This window comes from Patiria miniata, unplaced genomic scaffold, assembly GCF_015706575.1.
Source record: "Patiria miniata isolate m_02_andy unplaced genomic scaffold, ASM1570657v1 HiC_scaffold_18, whole genome shotgun sequence".
NCBI lineage: Eukaryota > Metazoa > Echinodermata > Asteroidea > Valvatida > Asterinidae > Patiria > Patiria miniata.
The window spans coordinates 8,019,615-8,036,247 of record NW_024037056.1 but is presented as its reverse complement, the minus strand read 5'-3'; the positions used below and the strand labels follow the sequence as shown (position 1 = coordinate 8,036,247).

At 38.7% G+C, this 16,633-nt stretch overlaps 1 protein-coding gene across 3 annotated transcripts in view; it reads right to left on the bottom strand.

The window, feature by feature from the left end:
• Window positions 1-907: 907 nt before the first annotated feature.
• LOC119724473 (centromere protein O-like) overlaps window positions 908-16,633 on the bottom strand; it is a 30,919-nt gene continuing 15,193 nt past the window's right edge. For all 3 annotated transcript variants that reach the window (XM_038195532.1, XM_038195533.1, XM_038195534.1), the window contains exons 2-7: window positions 15,497-15,624; window positions 14,633-14,802; window positions 13,085-13,223; window positions 2,539-2,801; window positions 1,610-1,781; window positions 908-1,139 (exon numbers count right to left, since the gene is read on the bottom strand). In XM_038195532.1, coding sequence (XP_038051460.1) covers window positions 1,036-1,139; window positions 1,610-1,781; window positions 2,539-2,801; window positions 13,085-13,223; window positions 14,633-14,802; window positions 15,497-15,533 — 885 coding nt within the window. In that variant the 5' untranslated portion in view covers window positions 15,534-15,624 and the 3' untranslated portion in view covers window positions 908-1,035. The remainder of the gene's footprint in view (window positions 1,140-1,609; window positions 1,782-2,538; window positions 2,802-13,084; window positions 13,224-14,632; window positions 14,803-15,496; window positions 15,625-16,633) is intronic.

Below are 16,633 nucleotides of genomic sequence, written 5' to 3'. Positions count from 1 at the left end.
TTTCGACGGATCAAATCCATAATTTGCAAAGTGGATTTAATTGCCACATGACCTCTTGACCAGGGCCGGTTGCTATGACTCGCCCTCGAGTAACTGTAGATGGTTCGTTTATTGCTACGGATTGCACATGTGCATCTATACCCAAGATGAAAGGTACGGGTAAGCACGAGGGAAGTAATCGAACACACTCATTGTACAATTATATTTGTATATTATGTCCTAAACAGACAGCCAGTTCAAAATTGTATAGAATTCAATCAAACTTGTTACTCCTACCCTTCCTTATCACACACAGAAATAAATCACCCCCCCCCCCCCAGTCCAAATCACCTTGGGGTAAAGGTTAATGAAAATACTTTTGTTAGTTTTTTAACCTGATGTATACTCAGTGATGACAAGCTCCACCAACTTATTTTGTGCCAGAATGGTGAATTGCCTACAATCCAGCTATATGCTCTTTATCATCCAAGGTTTACCAGTAACAATTCCACACTCTGCTTTCTTTCATTGATACACACATCAACAATAACAGAAGATAATTAGTGATATCAGATAGCGATGATTCATTACATTTTAAAACGAACCAGTCCGCTCATGCGGTGTGTGCCATCCATGGGGCTCTTGAAAGTGATCAATACTGCCCTCTCCGGTCTGTTCGCACACAGAACCCAGAAACAGAAAGCTGTCATTGGCTCAAAATTCATGCTAAAACATGCAAATGGTTCTCACTGAAAGGTGGATTATATAAAAACAGTGAAGTATGCGATCAAGCTAAATGAGTCGTTTGTTATCCCTGATCAATTTTTTTTTTTACAGATTTCAAAAGAGCACAATCTCAGCATTACTGCTGTGAAAACCGCATGCTGATACCATCTTTAGTTCAAAAATTATGGAAGTCGGAACACCAAGAGATGTGATAAAGTGATGTGATGAAGTGGCCCTATTTTGGCCTGGATCTCCAAATAAAAGTTCCTGACAAACGACTCATTTAGCTTGATCACGTCCATCACACTTGATCAGATCAGTTAGGAACCCTTAAACGTTGCCTGTTGCTGATGATATTGCCTTGGATAGCTCTCTGTGCTTCAATGAAGATTGTAGCTTCTTCAAAAGAGATGGATCACTGTTTATGCTGTCATCTGCAATCAACACATCAATATGCATTTATTGCTACTAATTTGTAGATCAATCACAGTCATATAGAGGGCATTGCAATTCGTAAAGTTGTTTCTGGATAACACTAAACTTACAAACTATGTACAATGTCAGAAAATACAGGTAAGTTTAGACGTGTATGCCACAGAAAGCAATTGCATAAACACCAGCCTCGTAAGTTACCACACTCAAGTGAACACAGAAAAAGAACCAATGGATGCATAAGTGCATGTAGCATCCATTTTGTGTCCAACCTGACAATCTTGTCCTGTTTGGGCTTGAGGATGTCGATAGCAATGTCCTCCTCCATAACTTATGGCAAATTTCATTTGACATGACTTCAATTTTCACATTACCAAGTATGATTACGATTATTCCCAAAATAGTACATAAGCAATATCTAGTACCGAGTACGAGTAAAAGAATGAATTTATTTCATTGAATATAAACTTACTGTCATTATCAGCAAGAAGAACTTTTGTTGGACGTGTAGCATGTAAGTTTCCGTAATATAGATCTACTGTCAGCGGACTGCAACTTCCATTACTGGACAGAAAGGTTATCTGTACATAGTCCAATGACTGACTATGACGAATGTCTCCAGCAATGCTAGAGGAATGGTCCAGCTGTTTTTTGGGGAAAAAGTGCCTATGTGTAAATATGAATGACTGCGCCATCTTGTATGAATATCCAGACGTCACTGCTGAATAAGATTTGAAAAGTCTATACTCTACGTCACATGAATTTGGATAAGAACAGCTGAACCAAGACTAGAACAAAAGAACTCTGGATTACCATTCCACTGCTTTACCAATTGGATTATCCAACTGTTAAAGGCAATAAACAACATTTGCTTTTGCTGTAATTTTCAGCAACGGACAGATTTAAAGTGTGTATTTTATAGCAAATATTGTTACACTGACCTGTTCAAAGTTTTGTTCATGGATGCTTAAAAAAACCACGAAAAAAATGTTGTTCTTGTAGTCTGGTTCCCTCACTCTACTTTTGACGAAATGGAGCAAGTCATGGACATCACAGAATTGTAAGGTCAGAGAACCAGACTCGGTGGCGGATCCATGGGGGTGCAGAAGGGACCCCCCCCCCCCCATGACAGAAAAATTGTAAAAAAGGCCATTTTTCACTTGAGAGAGACCTTAGCCCTGGAATCACTAATATACCCATTTCAAACAATTTAGGCTTTTACCACTACTTGATACTAACCACAACCAGTCCAAATTGTTGATGACCAGGCAGTATAATGAAGAAATTATGCTTTTGTATGACTTGTAAATGACTAGTTCACAGTGACTGAACTTTCATGCATCTAACATGACTGTGATTTAAGATGTCTGTTATGATACTGTGAATACATGTATGCCGTACCTTCAGCTGTGCAACTTGCTGCCTTCTGGACACATATGCATTCAATAAATCACCAATCTCATCCACAAAGTAGGTCAGCTCTTCATTCAAATGTTCATCAACAATGTTTGTCAGTTGTAGAAAGTGTGGTAATGTGTGTCGATACACCTGCAGTTGACCTTTAAATTCCAGCTCCATATAGTATGGTTCATAGTACTCGCCCTGGTAGAATGTGTCCCACCGTAGCCGCACATATCTATCACTTACACTTGTCACAGTTGCACCTGTCACATAAAACATACAAAAGGTATACACATAAATTGTTATTCTAGGGTCGTTGTTATGTACACAAATTCTTTAAGGGTTTATAATGGCCAACCATTTCATCTATAACACATCCAGGTTTAGGTACACATCAAGTTACAACCAAATCGGACCTATAGTTCTGTAGATATAGGCCATAGATAAATGCACCTTTAATGTGATGTCACATGACATGTGATGACGTCACTTCAATTTGCATCTATAACACATCCCGGTCAAAATACATACCAAGTTTCAACCCAATCGGAACCCAAAATATGCACCTTTAATGTGATGTCACGTGACACGTGAAGTGACGTCATGATGACGTTAACATTTGTTGCACATCTGGAGGTGCTGATTTATGTGTGAGCCTAGTATAAAGGCAATCAGATTGATTAAAGTGCCCAAAATGCCATGCACAATGAAAATGTGTACAAATGCTATGGCAGGAGTCTGAAATAGAAGAAAAAAGGGGAAAAAATCTTAATGAAAACAAAGGCTGTTTCAGCAAGAACAGCCAAATATGTACAAAGGATATTTCATCACTAGTGAACATGAGCATAGAGTTCAATGATTCAATGAAAATGAGCAACAACATCTGTATGTCCCACACTGACACAAATGATCCTCCTTCCTGATCAGCATATCGCTTTACAAGTTGCTGAGTCCCCACACTCACAGTATAGATTGTGGTTGAATACACAGCACTGCACAGAAATCTCACAAAATTTGTTATGGCAACAAACTGGGCCCCATGGCATAAGTTTAATCCCACTTGACAAACATTTTCATGCGATCTGATTTGAAATTTGACCTACTAGATGTATGTGAAATATTCTTAGATGAGATAAATATAGTTTTTTGCTGAAATTTATGCGATGATGCCATGAGCATGCATCCAAAAAGTTTGAGAAAATTCATGATAATATGCAAGACAGGTGTGTATTACAAAAATACCTAGTAGGGGGCCGCTTCAAGAACAAAAGCTATCAGTCTGGGCCAGTACCTCAAAAATTCAAAAATTTGCTGAACAAAAGTAGGAAAATCCCTGCGCAAGGCTCAACGTGTCCGGACTTGCCACGCGAGTGACCTTGAAAAATTTGCTCAACAAAGAAGGGAAATCCCCTTTTACGCTCGACGCAGTTAGTCACGCGGCTCGCTATTGTTGTTTTGTGACCTCAAAAAAAATGAAACAAAACAATATTTTCTAGATATATAATAAATGGAGAGCTGTACCAGCAGACCGTTGGCTAGAGGATATCACAGATGGCACAAAGGAACGTTAAAGGATAACGTCGAACGATATAATATTCCATTCAATCGAAATGTGAATCTTTCTAGTAAAGTCTACATCGAGGTTATAAAAGATTACGAGAGTCAATTTAAAAACTTGGCGAAAAATAAAATCACCTAACTGAACTGAGACTTAAACTTTTTAACAAAGATTTAGTCAAGTTTTTTTATACTCACACGGAACAGATAGTAAATAAAATCAAGTCGGAATTGAAAGAGTTGAAGGGTTTACAATTCGAGATAGCACCCAAAGTAAGATACTTTAAAATCAATCCGGACGAAATTCTCGAAACGCTATAGAAGCTAAACATTGCAGCAAGCAGAGAGTAGTTTTAAATCACAGTCAAGTAAAACAGAGATTAATACAAGAAATCGACGAGATATTTAAAAAGGATGAAAAATATAGGGATCGGGTTGGGTTTTACTTGACAAGATACTCGCGCTTTACGTCAATACTAATCAATACAACCACTCAGAGGTAGTTCTTACATCGAGTTACCCATGAAAATCAAAATGAAACACTTGATTGTCAACGTTAAACACACAGACGATGAGTGAGTGAGGTGAAGCTTGAGAGCGGCCTTGGGGTTGTACACAGACAAAGTCAAAAAGCAAATCGAAAACAATCACAAGATTGATCAACAAACATAGACTGAGGATCTCTACACTACAGACGACGGGTTAAACTTTAAAGGCGTAGACTTTCCCACACCGGTTGATCAGATACCCAGGATAGAAAGACAAAATAATTTATAGATAAACGTATACAGTTACACGGACGATGATAACATATTTCCATTATATGTGTCTAAAAACGAAGGTACCCCGGTAGACTTGCGTTTTCCCAAGGCGCTAATTTTCACTACTGTTGGATGAAACACTTTTCGAGATTATTTGCCAGCAACATGAAAGACCAACACAAGAAATATTTTTGTCATCAATGTCTATGTCATTTTACCACTCAAGCTAATTTAGACAGTCACGTCGTCGATTGTAAGGGTGTAGATGCACATCCGTCTAAGATTATATTTCCTACCAGTAAACAAAAATACTAAAACAGTCAGCCCGTACTCAATGAAAATGATGAGCCAGTATTGAACACACCGATACTAGAATTTAAAACTACAGGAAAAACAATAGGCACCATTTGTCATTTACGACGATCTTGAATCTATGCTAGAAATAACAATCCCCTTGCCCGAGTGTGCAACACACACTCGCAAGACTCACGTTCAAAGAGCTAGTGGCTATTTGTTGGTCGTCGTCAGATGCGACGGCGAACATGTGTATCAAGAGACTTACAGGGGTGAGGACTCTACAGTCAAGTTTGTACGCGAACTGTTAGAATTAGAACAAGACATCAAAAAAGTATTTAAATCTCCAGTACCCATGATATTTACCAAGCGAGACAAAATTGATTACGATAACTCGGACACGTGTTGGATTTGCGAAAAATGAATTTATGCCAAGTTTTTAACCGACTGTCAGTGCGATAAACCCGAGAAACCCAAGACGAAAAAAAAAGAAAAAACAAATACTAGTATCAAAACAAAACGGGATACCGCGAGTCTAAATGCGTCAACTGCGAAAAGAAAACAAACAAATTTAAAAAGGTAAGAGACCACTGTCACATCACGGGTAAATTCAGAGGAGCGGCGCATGCCTACTGCAGTCTAAAAGACCTGTCGTCATACACAATTTACAAAGTTATGACGCTCACTTAATCATGCAGGGTATTTCAGTTCACAAAAACGAAAAAGAGGTAGGAGACATCGATCGCTAAAAATTCAGAACAGTATGTGTCGTTATTGATCGGTCAACTGCGATACATACTCATTTAAATTCATGGCGTCATCGCTGGAAAAATAAGTCAATGCGTGTCCAAAAGAATCTTTTAAAACCATAGAAGTGAACTCTTTTGACAAATTTAACGAGACCGAGTTACCAGCCTGCAAACCTAGTAAAGCGTACACGTACGATCTGGTCAATTCGTTGATCTTTGTAGTTCCCGCGCTCTTAAACGAACTTGTGCGGGGTATAAAATCTAACCAAGCTGTTTTGACGACGTCATCTTGTTCAACGTCAATAACCATCCAAGGCACGTAACGGTTTGTCATCGTTGGGTAATGCTCTATCGTATTAGCCACAAAGCCGCAGTTATAAAAGATGTATTGGGTACCCAAACCGTTAGACCCCGGGTCTCTCGTCTGTTTAAAAGATTTATTTTGATTGATACCAAACAATTGACAGGTGTCGACAAATGCTCTGCGATTATAGTTGTTGTCTAGAGCGTTAAATGCGTCGTCCCCCAGTATAGGCACGGCCATGTCATACAAGATCTTGCTGACCTACAATACAGATGAAAACATATTTGTTACTCGCGTTTAAAAGATCGAGTCCAACGCCGCAACGCGTAGTGGTGCAGTATGTCGCAAAATGTAACTGATTTTGATAAAACGACATGGGATTTGATTTCCAACGATCTACCTGTTCATCGGTTACAGCGTAACCACGCTGTCGTTACAGCCTCTGGCTGCAGCTTCGCTGTCATTAAATAGTAACAGAGAAACAAAGATGTACAGACTCAAAAAGATCAAAGAGATCCAATCTCAAATCTTAACCCTAACCCCCAAAGGGCTGTTTGGGGGTCAAGTACCAAATACCACAGAATACTACATGTGCTGTGCACACTTGTATGGAAAGAAATGCATACTACAGGTTACTCCTCAGTAGTATTTTGTAGCATTGGGGGCGGTTAGTTAAAAGAGAGAGATGATCTTGAGCTCACCTACAAAATATTAAAGAGATTGATCACCACGATTATATCGGCAGCGGTCAGTATATCCCCGCTATCTTGGGGATCATCACTGCTCCCGTTGGATTCGTGTTGGACGGAACTTTTATAGCGCTATTGGTGTTGGCGTTTCGCTTAGATATGCGTCCAAGCGATGGTCCACAAAGTCAAAAAAGCAAGACCAGATCAAAATATTGGCAGACGCCAAGCTCAATACGATACTAAAAAAAATACGTGTCTCAGGGCATCAACGATGGCGACATCCCTCACCAAGAGTTTCAATTGATTACGACAGAGCTAAAAAAATTCGAAGACCTCAAAGAAAACATCAGGTCAAAGACTACCAAAAAACTGCAACAAATAAAAAACGACAGAGACTTTGAAAAAGAAGTTGTAAGGATTTCATTGATCCACCCCTATTTTGAAATGGTGCAGACCGGGATGTGTTATAGGTAAAAATTGAGGTGACATCATCGTGCGATTTTATATGCATTTTTAAAGTTTTGGACCTTTAAGCCATATCTCAGGAACGCAACATCCAAAATTCAAAATTCTTTTTGTATTTGGTTTGTTAGGTAATAGGTATATGCACAATTTTTTTTTAAATGTGTGACATCATCATGACGTCATCAAAATGCGATTTTTGAAAACACATATAAGGGAAAGTCCGATTGTCATGAAACTTAGTGGATAGCTAGATAATGGTACTAGTATGAAAAAATTCGAAAGGACGTCACCATGACGTCATCGGTTGATTTTTTTTTTGATTTTTTTTAAAAAATATTTACAATGTCATTCCGCTTCCAAAATTTAACACTTTCTTTCACCTGATTGACTTCAAACTTGGTACAAACCAAGGCTACAATGCAAAAATGTGCATTGACAAGTGTTGTCAAGACGACGTCTTCGTAGGGCATGTGACGCCATCATAAAGGGTCACTTTCAAAGTCTCATATTGAGAAAACTATCAGTCCCAATGGGTCAAAATTCCGTATGAACGTAGTCCGATACGTCTGATTTAATATGGACTTTTTTCTTTTTGACGAAAATATATCTCAAAGACGCTACATGCTAAATTAAAAAATTCTTGTACTGTATACTTTGAAACGTTGTACATGCATAGTCAGGGTTGCTTTTTGATTTAAAAAAATAATAATGCGGAAAAGCCCTGTGTTCTGTTGCAAAGAGACATAGATCTCTAGTTTAAGTACTAAATGTTTGATTTTTTTAAACAAAACAAAGATTATTTTGCCTCCTACATTTTCCACCATAAAATCCACATCTGCAGCCGATTTCACATAACAGTGCATAGCTTTCGCCATGCGTAACACTCACACAACAAATTTGTTGTGCAACTACGTACGCAATAAACTTACGATCGATTTAACAAAACTTGGCGTAGCTGCGCAATGTTTTAAATAATTTGAACATCTTGGACGAGGATAATAACAGCATTTACGATGGCTGTTTGTGTGTGAATTTGTTCGTTCACCAAACAGTCGTTGGATCTCCTCAGCCCGCCATTTTTAATATTATTTGGTCTGACTGTCTTCGGAATCGTGCGGCAACTCTAAAACTCTGTCACTAGTGAAATAGAAATTCATTTAAAGCTACAGTCCATGATTTGTAATTTGAGCATTTTGTTTGTTTGAAGCAACAAAAGAGTTCAAAATCTAATGAAGGATACTGAGCAACTAACCTGATGAAGTTTCAGCTAAGCTTCAGCTGTACATTCCGAGAAAAACAGCATTCTAAGATCTCAATTTCAAATCAAAAGTTACTGAATCATGTTTTGAATTGTTTTGAATTGCAGCTATACGCGACGTCGCGCACTGATCCGACGAATTATAACAACCGCGCGCGCGTGTGCGTCGTTCCAATACTTGTGCGCGCTGCGCTGAATAACAAAACGAACTACTAATTTAAATTTTCCTACGGTGCTTCTTAAGAATCACCGTTGGAAAGGCCTTCTTACGTTGATTACTTCAAAATGACAGTTTCCCAGAAAGAATAATTTCACAGGGAGTTTAGTTCCCTTACTATCTTTCAACCAAGTTTGTTTTTCAACAATAATTACGCCAGTTACTTTTCGGATGGCTGCAAATGATGGACTCTAGCTTTAACTTATGCCACCTAAAATGATTGTGCAAGTTAGGCCATAATTTACTGTGCAAGTCGCAGACTTGCGCACTATCAGACTTTCGTGAAATGTGTCATCAGTCAAATGTTGCGCTGCGTGAAATGTTGCGCAGCTTACGCAATAAATTGTGGCACGGGCAGAGTTGCGCCACTGCATAAAGTCTCATGAAATCGGCTGCTGGAGCGATGTGTTATCTACACTTTTCGCAGTAGTACACACCCTCAACGTCGTCGAGTATTATAAGGTGCTCGCATTTATTAAATTCATCCGTTGCTGGTGGCGTCTGAATTTTATCTGGTAGTTTACCAAATATCTCAATGTACTGCTTCGTAAAAAAATCCATCATTTTATATAGTAACTAAAATAACTAGAGATTCGCGTTTGTTGTTACAAACGCAGAGTGGTCGGGTAGACAACTTTTTTATTAAACACTGTCCAGTTAAGTTATGAATATGTTTATATAAGAACAAAGGATCATGAAATTAAATCCTTTCCAGGGCAATCAATTATTTTGTTTAAAAAATGCATCTTTAACAGTGTGATAAATTATAATAATAATAATAATAATAACAGGTTCTTATATAGCGCTTTTAACTAAGAACAAAGCACTTTACATTATTATTACCCCTAATCATTGGGCCAATTAAACATTCCATATACCATCTCAGCTCCCTGGGGAGTATACAGCTCGATGCTGCCTGTTAGGCGCAAGGAAGCTAATTCAATCACAATAACCATCACTGCCCTCATAGGTACCCATTTACTCCTGGGTGGAGAGGAGCAATGAGTGACAAAGTGCCTTGCTCAAGGGCACACGCACCATGACCCCGCCAGGACTCGAACCCATGACCTGCAGCTTTACCCACAGACCACGAATCAGTGCCCAATAACCACGAGGCCACAGCACTCCACTCAAATTGCAGTAAACGTTCTATATACACATACAAGTTAATTTCTGGCTTGATAATGTCATTAGTCAAAAGTGGGAAGAGAATACTGATTTAGTTCAGAGTGGATGTTCATTGTGAAGTTAAATAACGTATGAAAATTTGGAAAATATAAGTGTACGTATTCATAACATCGAACTTCCGGTTTGATGACGTCACAGTATTTGGAAGCAAAAAGTGAACATTGTAATGGTATCATTATTTGGGCTAAGATATACGACATGGATCAAACGAAAGAATAAAATTTAAATATAATCATTGGCAAATTCTCATGGAAGTAACTTCCGGTCTGATGACGTCATGAATTTGAAACCTTGCTAAGTTATCTGTGGTTAATCAAAGGATATCAAGGGTCGATTTGGCAAAATTTGAACCTATGGTTTTAAAAATAAAGAAAAAGGGTGCCCTAGGGGGTGCCCTTTTGGATGATGATGTCATCACCCTTTTTTTTTGTGTCTGACATTCCTCACTAAACACTTTCATAATATATGTATTAATATGCAGTAATATGCTTCTACTTTTGAGTTACATTCAGTTACATTTTGTCTCGTGCGTGTCAAATCACGTGACCCTTCCTTCCAGTCGAAACCGGAAATGCCTAACTTGCTTTAACGATGCAAGTCTCTGCCTATGTTGAACTTTACAAAACAATTATCGGTGACGTCATGAAATGTTCGAGCACCCTCTAGCGGTAGGTTCAAAATGTCAATAACTTACTTTCAGTTGATGTGTGTGGCATAATTTGCGGTAATCGCTTCAAAATTAATATATGTGATGACCTTAATGCAGACAAGACCTGTGTGCGAAAACAAATTGATTACATCATCACACCGGAAGTTGGAATAAAAAGACTTCTTTACCTTTGAAAATATCTGGAAAATCAACCCTGAGAGATTTAATCTTGATTTGTGCTTTAAATGGCAATTGAATAGTAGGTCTAAAACTTCCCCATATGTTTTGTTACATAAGTAAACTTGGAGATGCCCTGCAGCCCCCTTGAAATTTGAAGTTGACCACACCTACGCATTAAAATGTTCATTGAATGCCAAGTACATTGTACCGTATTGTATTGTATTGCGTGTGTACAGTAAATGGGGATCATTGCGTGCAAAAGGGGTTTCCCCACTAAACAGCGTGCTCACCTCTTGCGTGTCTGGTTTTACGACTGTTTTATGTTAACTATTGAGCCACATGTAATGGCTGTTTGATGTACCAATGTATTCTTAAGTGTTTACCAGTGTTTTGTACGAGTTTATATGACAACTTCTTAATGCAAGCACATTTTTGACTTTTGATGATGTCATATGAGACTCAAAAGTTGGGCACTTTTTTGTAAAAACATGCACATGGGGGCAAAGAGTGTATGGCGAGCAATATTTTGTATTACGCTAATGGTGTGCAACCTTTACTTTTAGAAATATGAGCTATTTAATGGGTTTTTGTAAAGACTGTACTTGATAAGTAAACACTACAGCAGCATAGGTGTGCATATATGTTGAGACCACCTGATTAATCTTTGAAGATCAATATAAAGTCAACTGTGAGAGATCTGATTTTGCTTTTTATGGGCATCAACTTGACTTTGACAATTCTCTGTCATTCTAGACTGTCAGTGTTTTTAGCAAACTTTTGTTAAATTTCTTGCCATCAACACAAACATGATAGCCCAACACTGTGTGGTTGTTCCCACAACCTCTAGTTTTATTCTATTATTTACACTTGATTAAAGACTAACAATAGCGAGCCGCGTCGAGCGTAAAAGGGGATTTCCCTTCTTTTGTTGAGCAAATTTTCAAGGTCACTAGCGGCAGCGAGACCGTAGCGCGGCAAGGCCGGACACGTCGCAGGGGTGGATCCAGGATTTTCCCAAAGGGGGGGGGGGGGCGTGAAATTTGTTCAAACCCGTATGTACAGGAAGTTTTGTTGTGACACATTAACTCGGCGTGGGGTTTGAGGCCCGTCTAAGGGCCCCAAAAAATGTTGAACTTTAGAAGCTCTCTGGTGCATTTTAGAGCAAATCTGGGGAGTCTCTGCAGCAGATTTTTCCTCAAAATTCAGAGGAGTTTTATAATATTGTTTAAACCAAATATTGAATAATCATTTCACAAACATTACAACTTCCTAAACTGAAAAAGTAAGTTTCAAGTTGAGAAATAAGTCGGAAGAACAAAAAAAATCTGAATCCTATCACATTCCTATTGCACCACGAAAGTTATCGAGACAGTCCATCAAAACTTTTTGATAAAAATTTGCCTTACCTAATATTATAATATATGAAAATATATTTAAGGTGGGTTATTCTTTTAAAAAATGGAAAATTTAAGTCGTCCATGCCACTATGCTTAAACAATGACAATGTTAGTTAACGTCAGCCGCCGGCCAGCACTGGCCGCACACAGCGCACTTTCGGAGTGCATATATCAGCACTGTGTATTGCGTAGCGGACCCAGAAATGAACCCATGTGCTGTGGCCGAAAAGTTTGCAGAAACACGCTTTGGTGTATCACGTACGAGCGGAACAATCTCGTTATAAATATTTAGTTTAATGGAAAATACAAATGTACATACTCAGAAAATTCTGGAAATTAATTTGAAGAAATTCTCTTTCTCCATCGATGTTCGTTTGGTATTTTCTATGATCCAAATTCAACGCAACACATGTAACCCGTATTCACTGGTTCCGGTCCTACATCATAGCTTTGATTCTGTTGGGAACGCGTAGGGAACCAGTGAATGGGGATGGCACTGCACTGCATTGCCGCATGCCGCACGGAACATCGTACAGCGGCATGGCTTCGATGTCATGAATGTGCATTTTGATGGCACATGCGTCAGAAATACAGGCTTTTCCCGTCAAGATTTAGCATGTCCAGGTGAAATTAAGAATATCGTGTGTAACGTTTTTTTTTTCTGAAGAAAAAAGGAGGGGGCGTGCGCCCCCATGCCCACCTCCCCCTGGATCCGCCCCTGCATCGAGTCCCGCGCAGGGGATTTCCCTTCTTTTGTTGAACACATTTTTGGAATTTTTGAGGTACTGGCCCAGACTGATAGCCTTTGTTCTTGAAGCGGTAGTCTCCCCCTACTTACCTGATAATCTGTAAGCTTGAAGGAATTCCAAAGTCTTGAGTCTTTTGGCGAATGCTATTGAGCTGGTAATGGCAGCATGTTGGGCCTCAGAAGTGACTTCAATATCTGCATCTTCATCTCTCAAGAGGTTACTTAGTACCTACAATCATGTGCAAACCATCAACTGTATATGTTTAACACTGTAATTCTGCCTTATAACCGCCACAACGCTTGAAACTCAAAAACAGGGTTCAACAGAATACATGTACCTGGTTAAGGCCGTTTACAGCCCATTCATGAAACAGTGTGTAGCTTCGTGTGTAGCTTTGATTTCAAGGATACTTTTTTGAAATTTTAAAGACTTGGATGATAAGGGTTCATTGATTACGGTCACAAAACAGTCCTTGAATTATATTTACATGCAGTTCAGCCTGCCATAGTTGGCTGTTTCGGCAACCAGCCTTTGTTTTCGTTAAAGTTTTTGTTTTTTTCTATTTTTCTTCTTTTTCAGCCATTCCCCATAGCATTTGTACATGTCTTCATCGTGGAAGGCACTTTCGGCACTAATCCGATTTACTTTATACTCGGCACACACTTAGACCAGCATCTAAACATGTGCGCCAAACATTGATGTCATCGTGACGTCATCAAGTGACCTGTGACGTCACAATATAAGTGCATATTTTGAAGGCCTATATCTCCATAACTACAGGTCCGATTGGGTTGAAACTTGGTATGTACCTAAACCAGGATGTGTTATAGATGAACATTTAAGTGACGTCACAATGACTTGATCACGTGACAGGTGACGTCATATTAAATGTGCATATTTAAAAGGCCAATATCTACAGAACTACGTACAGGTCTGATTGGGTTGAAACTTGGTATGTACCTAAACTGGGATGTGTTATAGATAAACATTGAAGTGACGTCACGATGACGTCATCACGTGACATGTGACGTCATATTAAAATTGCACATTTTGAAGGGCAATATCTACAGAACTACAAGTGTGATTGAGTTTAAACTAAGAACGTACCTAGACCGGAATGTGTTATAGATGTAAATTGATGTGACGTCATCATGACGTCATCATGTGACATGTGAGGTCATAATTCAAAGCCCTTTGAGAATGTAATCACATATTATATGCCACCATTTATTATAAACAGAACTCCTTCCTTGATGGAACGTTTAATTGAAACTTTACTTGCCACATGTCACAAAAAGCTACCGAAACAGCCCTATGTTTGTCCACAAACATACTTGACACAAATCTAGTTTAGTTTTGTTTCTTTGAAATCTGGTAGTAACTCTCTAAATTCGCTCACAGGTAAAAGAACATTTCATTTATAGTCTGAAAACATGTGTGAATTTCTTAAAATCATGCTTAGTCAAACTGGCCAGTATATGTACACAATAACTAGTGCCACCTAAAACAAATTCATAAGTTGTGACATTTTGGCCGTCATGTGTTTGTCTCACAGCAAACAATTTGTGCAAGCAAAGTTAGAATAGTTTCATTCAAATGTTTGATACAAAAGGTTGAAGATGAACATGTATTTGTACCTTAGAGGGACCATGTTGTAGTTTATATGTGAGTCTGTCCTGCTGTTGTACTAGTTGCTGCAGCGATTTCTGTAAGGTTGATAGTTGATGTTGTTGCTTTGCCATACTTTCCTTCTCATCAGCTGCATTATGTGTCATGTCCTCAAGTTTCTGTAGACTGTGGAGTGTACCTGCATGAACCCATAAAATATTTAAACATCTGATTTCTTATCACTAAAAACACTGTACCTTATTAAATAGTTGTTACAAAATGTACTTCTAAAATTGTTGTTTGCTTTTACAATTAGTGTGCGATCAGTAACTTTCAGTACTGGACCCGTTCGTTCGTTTTTCGATTCCCAAGTAAACCTCATTAAAAGGTTGTAGAGTAGCAATCAAACTAACACATACACTGTAAGTACCCCACTTTGAATGAGTAGATATCTGAGAGTTTGCACAGACAACTTGTGTAAACAAAGTACAATCAATTCAAAAAGACCTTGGACACGAGTCCGAGTCATTTTGAAAGTCCTTGGTTATTTTCAGTATACAATACTCGGATTCTTCTTTTTTATCAAAAGCATGAATACTCGGGCCGTGCTGGTTTGTTACCACTACCTGTATTTATTTATTTACTTATTTATTTATTTATTTATTTGTTCCATTTTGTTACCCATAGTATCCCCAAACAGTTAAATACTGGTTTCCATTGGGGCCCTGCATGCAAAACAAATTATGAAATACATGTATCTCTACTACACAAAATATAGGGTTTTCTTCCACAGATAAAGTCCATCTCAAAAGAACAATTCAGTCTCTTTCACAATTGATACTCAGTGGCCTGAGTACTAGCAGGCCCCGATCATAGAGGGTACTGCTACTCACCATGTGTCAATCGTTTAAAACCTTTTCCACCATCCATTTCGGCAAAAATTGAAGACTTGATGCACAACAGGAAGTTATCTTTTGATATCAGGTTCCGAGTATTGGCGTCTTCAAGGCTTTGTAACAATCTGTAAAACATCAATTCAAACATGACAAAACCAACTTTTAATTCACACCTTCTGATGCAGCCTTATCTCTTCTATCCTTTTACAGAGCTAATCCCCTACTGTTATAAACAATAAGAAACAACCCCGGCTATCCACAATTCCACACATCTTGTTGAGCATGTATAATGAATGTGCCTCACTTCTCTTAAGTTACACGAAGACACTATGGGTTTGTATCAATTTCATAATAAAATGAGTCATGCGTACTTCATGCAATACACATGTGAACCAGTACTAGGCCTCTGCCAAATGTATGATCGAATATTCAACAATAGCATTTTTCCAATTCAATTCTTCACAAATGTGACCAGTCTCGAGAAGATGAAGAGAAATGCCTGTGATGTCATTTTAATCGTGTAAGTTTCCATCTTTTCTTTAAAAACTTTCAAGTATTAGCTACTAAGTCAGCTATTAAGTATATAAAAGAAATCTTAGTACGTTCGTAAGATCATTGCATGCAAATCCTGATGTGCGGATCATTTAATTCCCCCTCTGATGCACACAATAAGGTGTTTCATATGCGCCATCTTGCCGACGGGGCAATTTTACATGCGTTGCTGTGTATGCATCGTCAATGGAAAACTTTAGTGCTTCCAAGTCATCATGCGTTCATTCCAAAATGCGCCCGCGTCTAGCACGCATGTTCTTTTTGCCCCGTGAACAAGATGGCGCATATTACCGTGAAACACCTTATTTCAACCAGAGAAGCACATGCTCTTCCCATGCCTTTCCTGACTGGCATTGCAACTTCCGACTGCCACACGATGGAGTATGACAATGAAAAGTCGAGTACTTTGCGTCTCGATTACAAGTACCATGAATTCGAGTCCGAGTACTTTGATATTCGAGGGCGAGTACGAGTAATCTCAAGAAGTACTCGAGTAAATGGTCGAGCCAAATGTAGAGTTGACCTGCTGAGGTAACCTCACGATTAGCGCACGCGAAACACACACACACACACACCCAGACT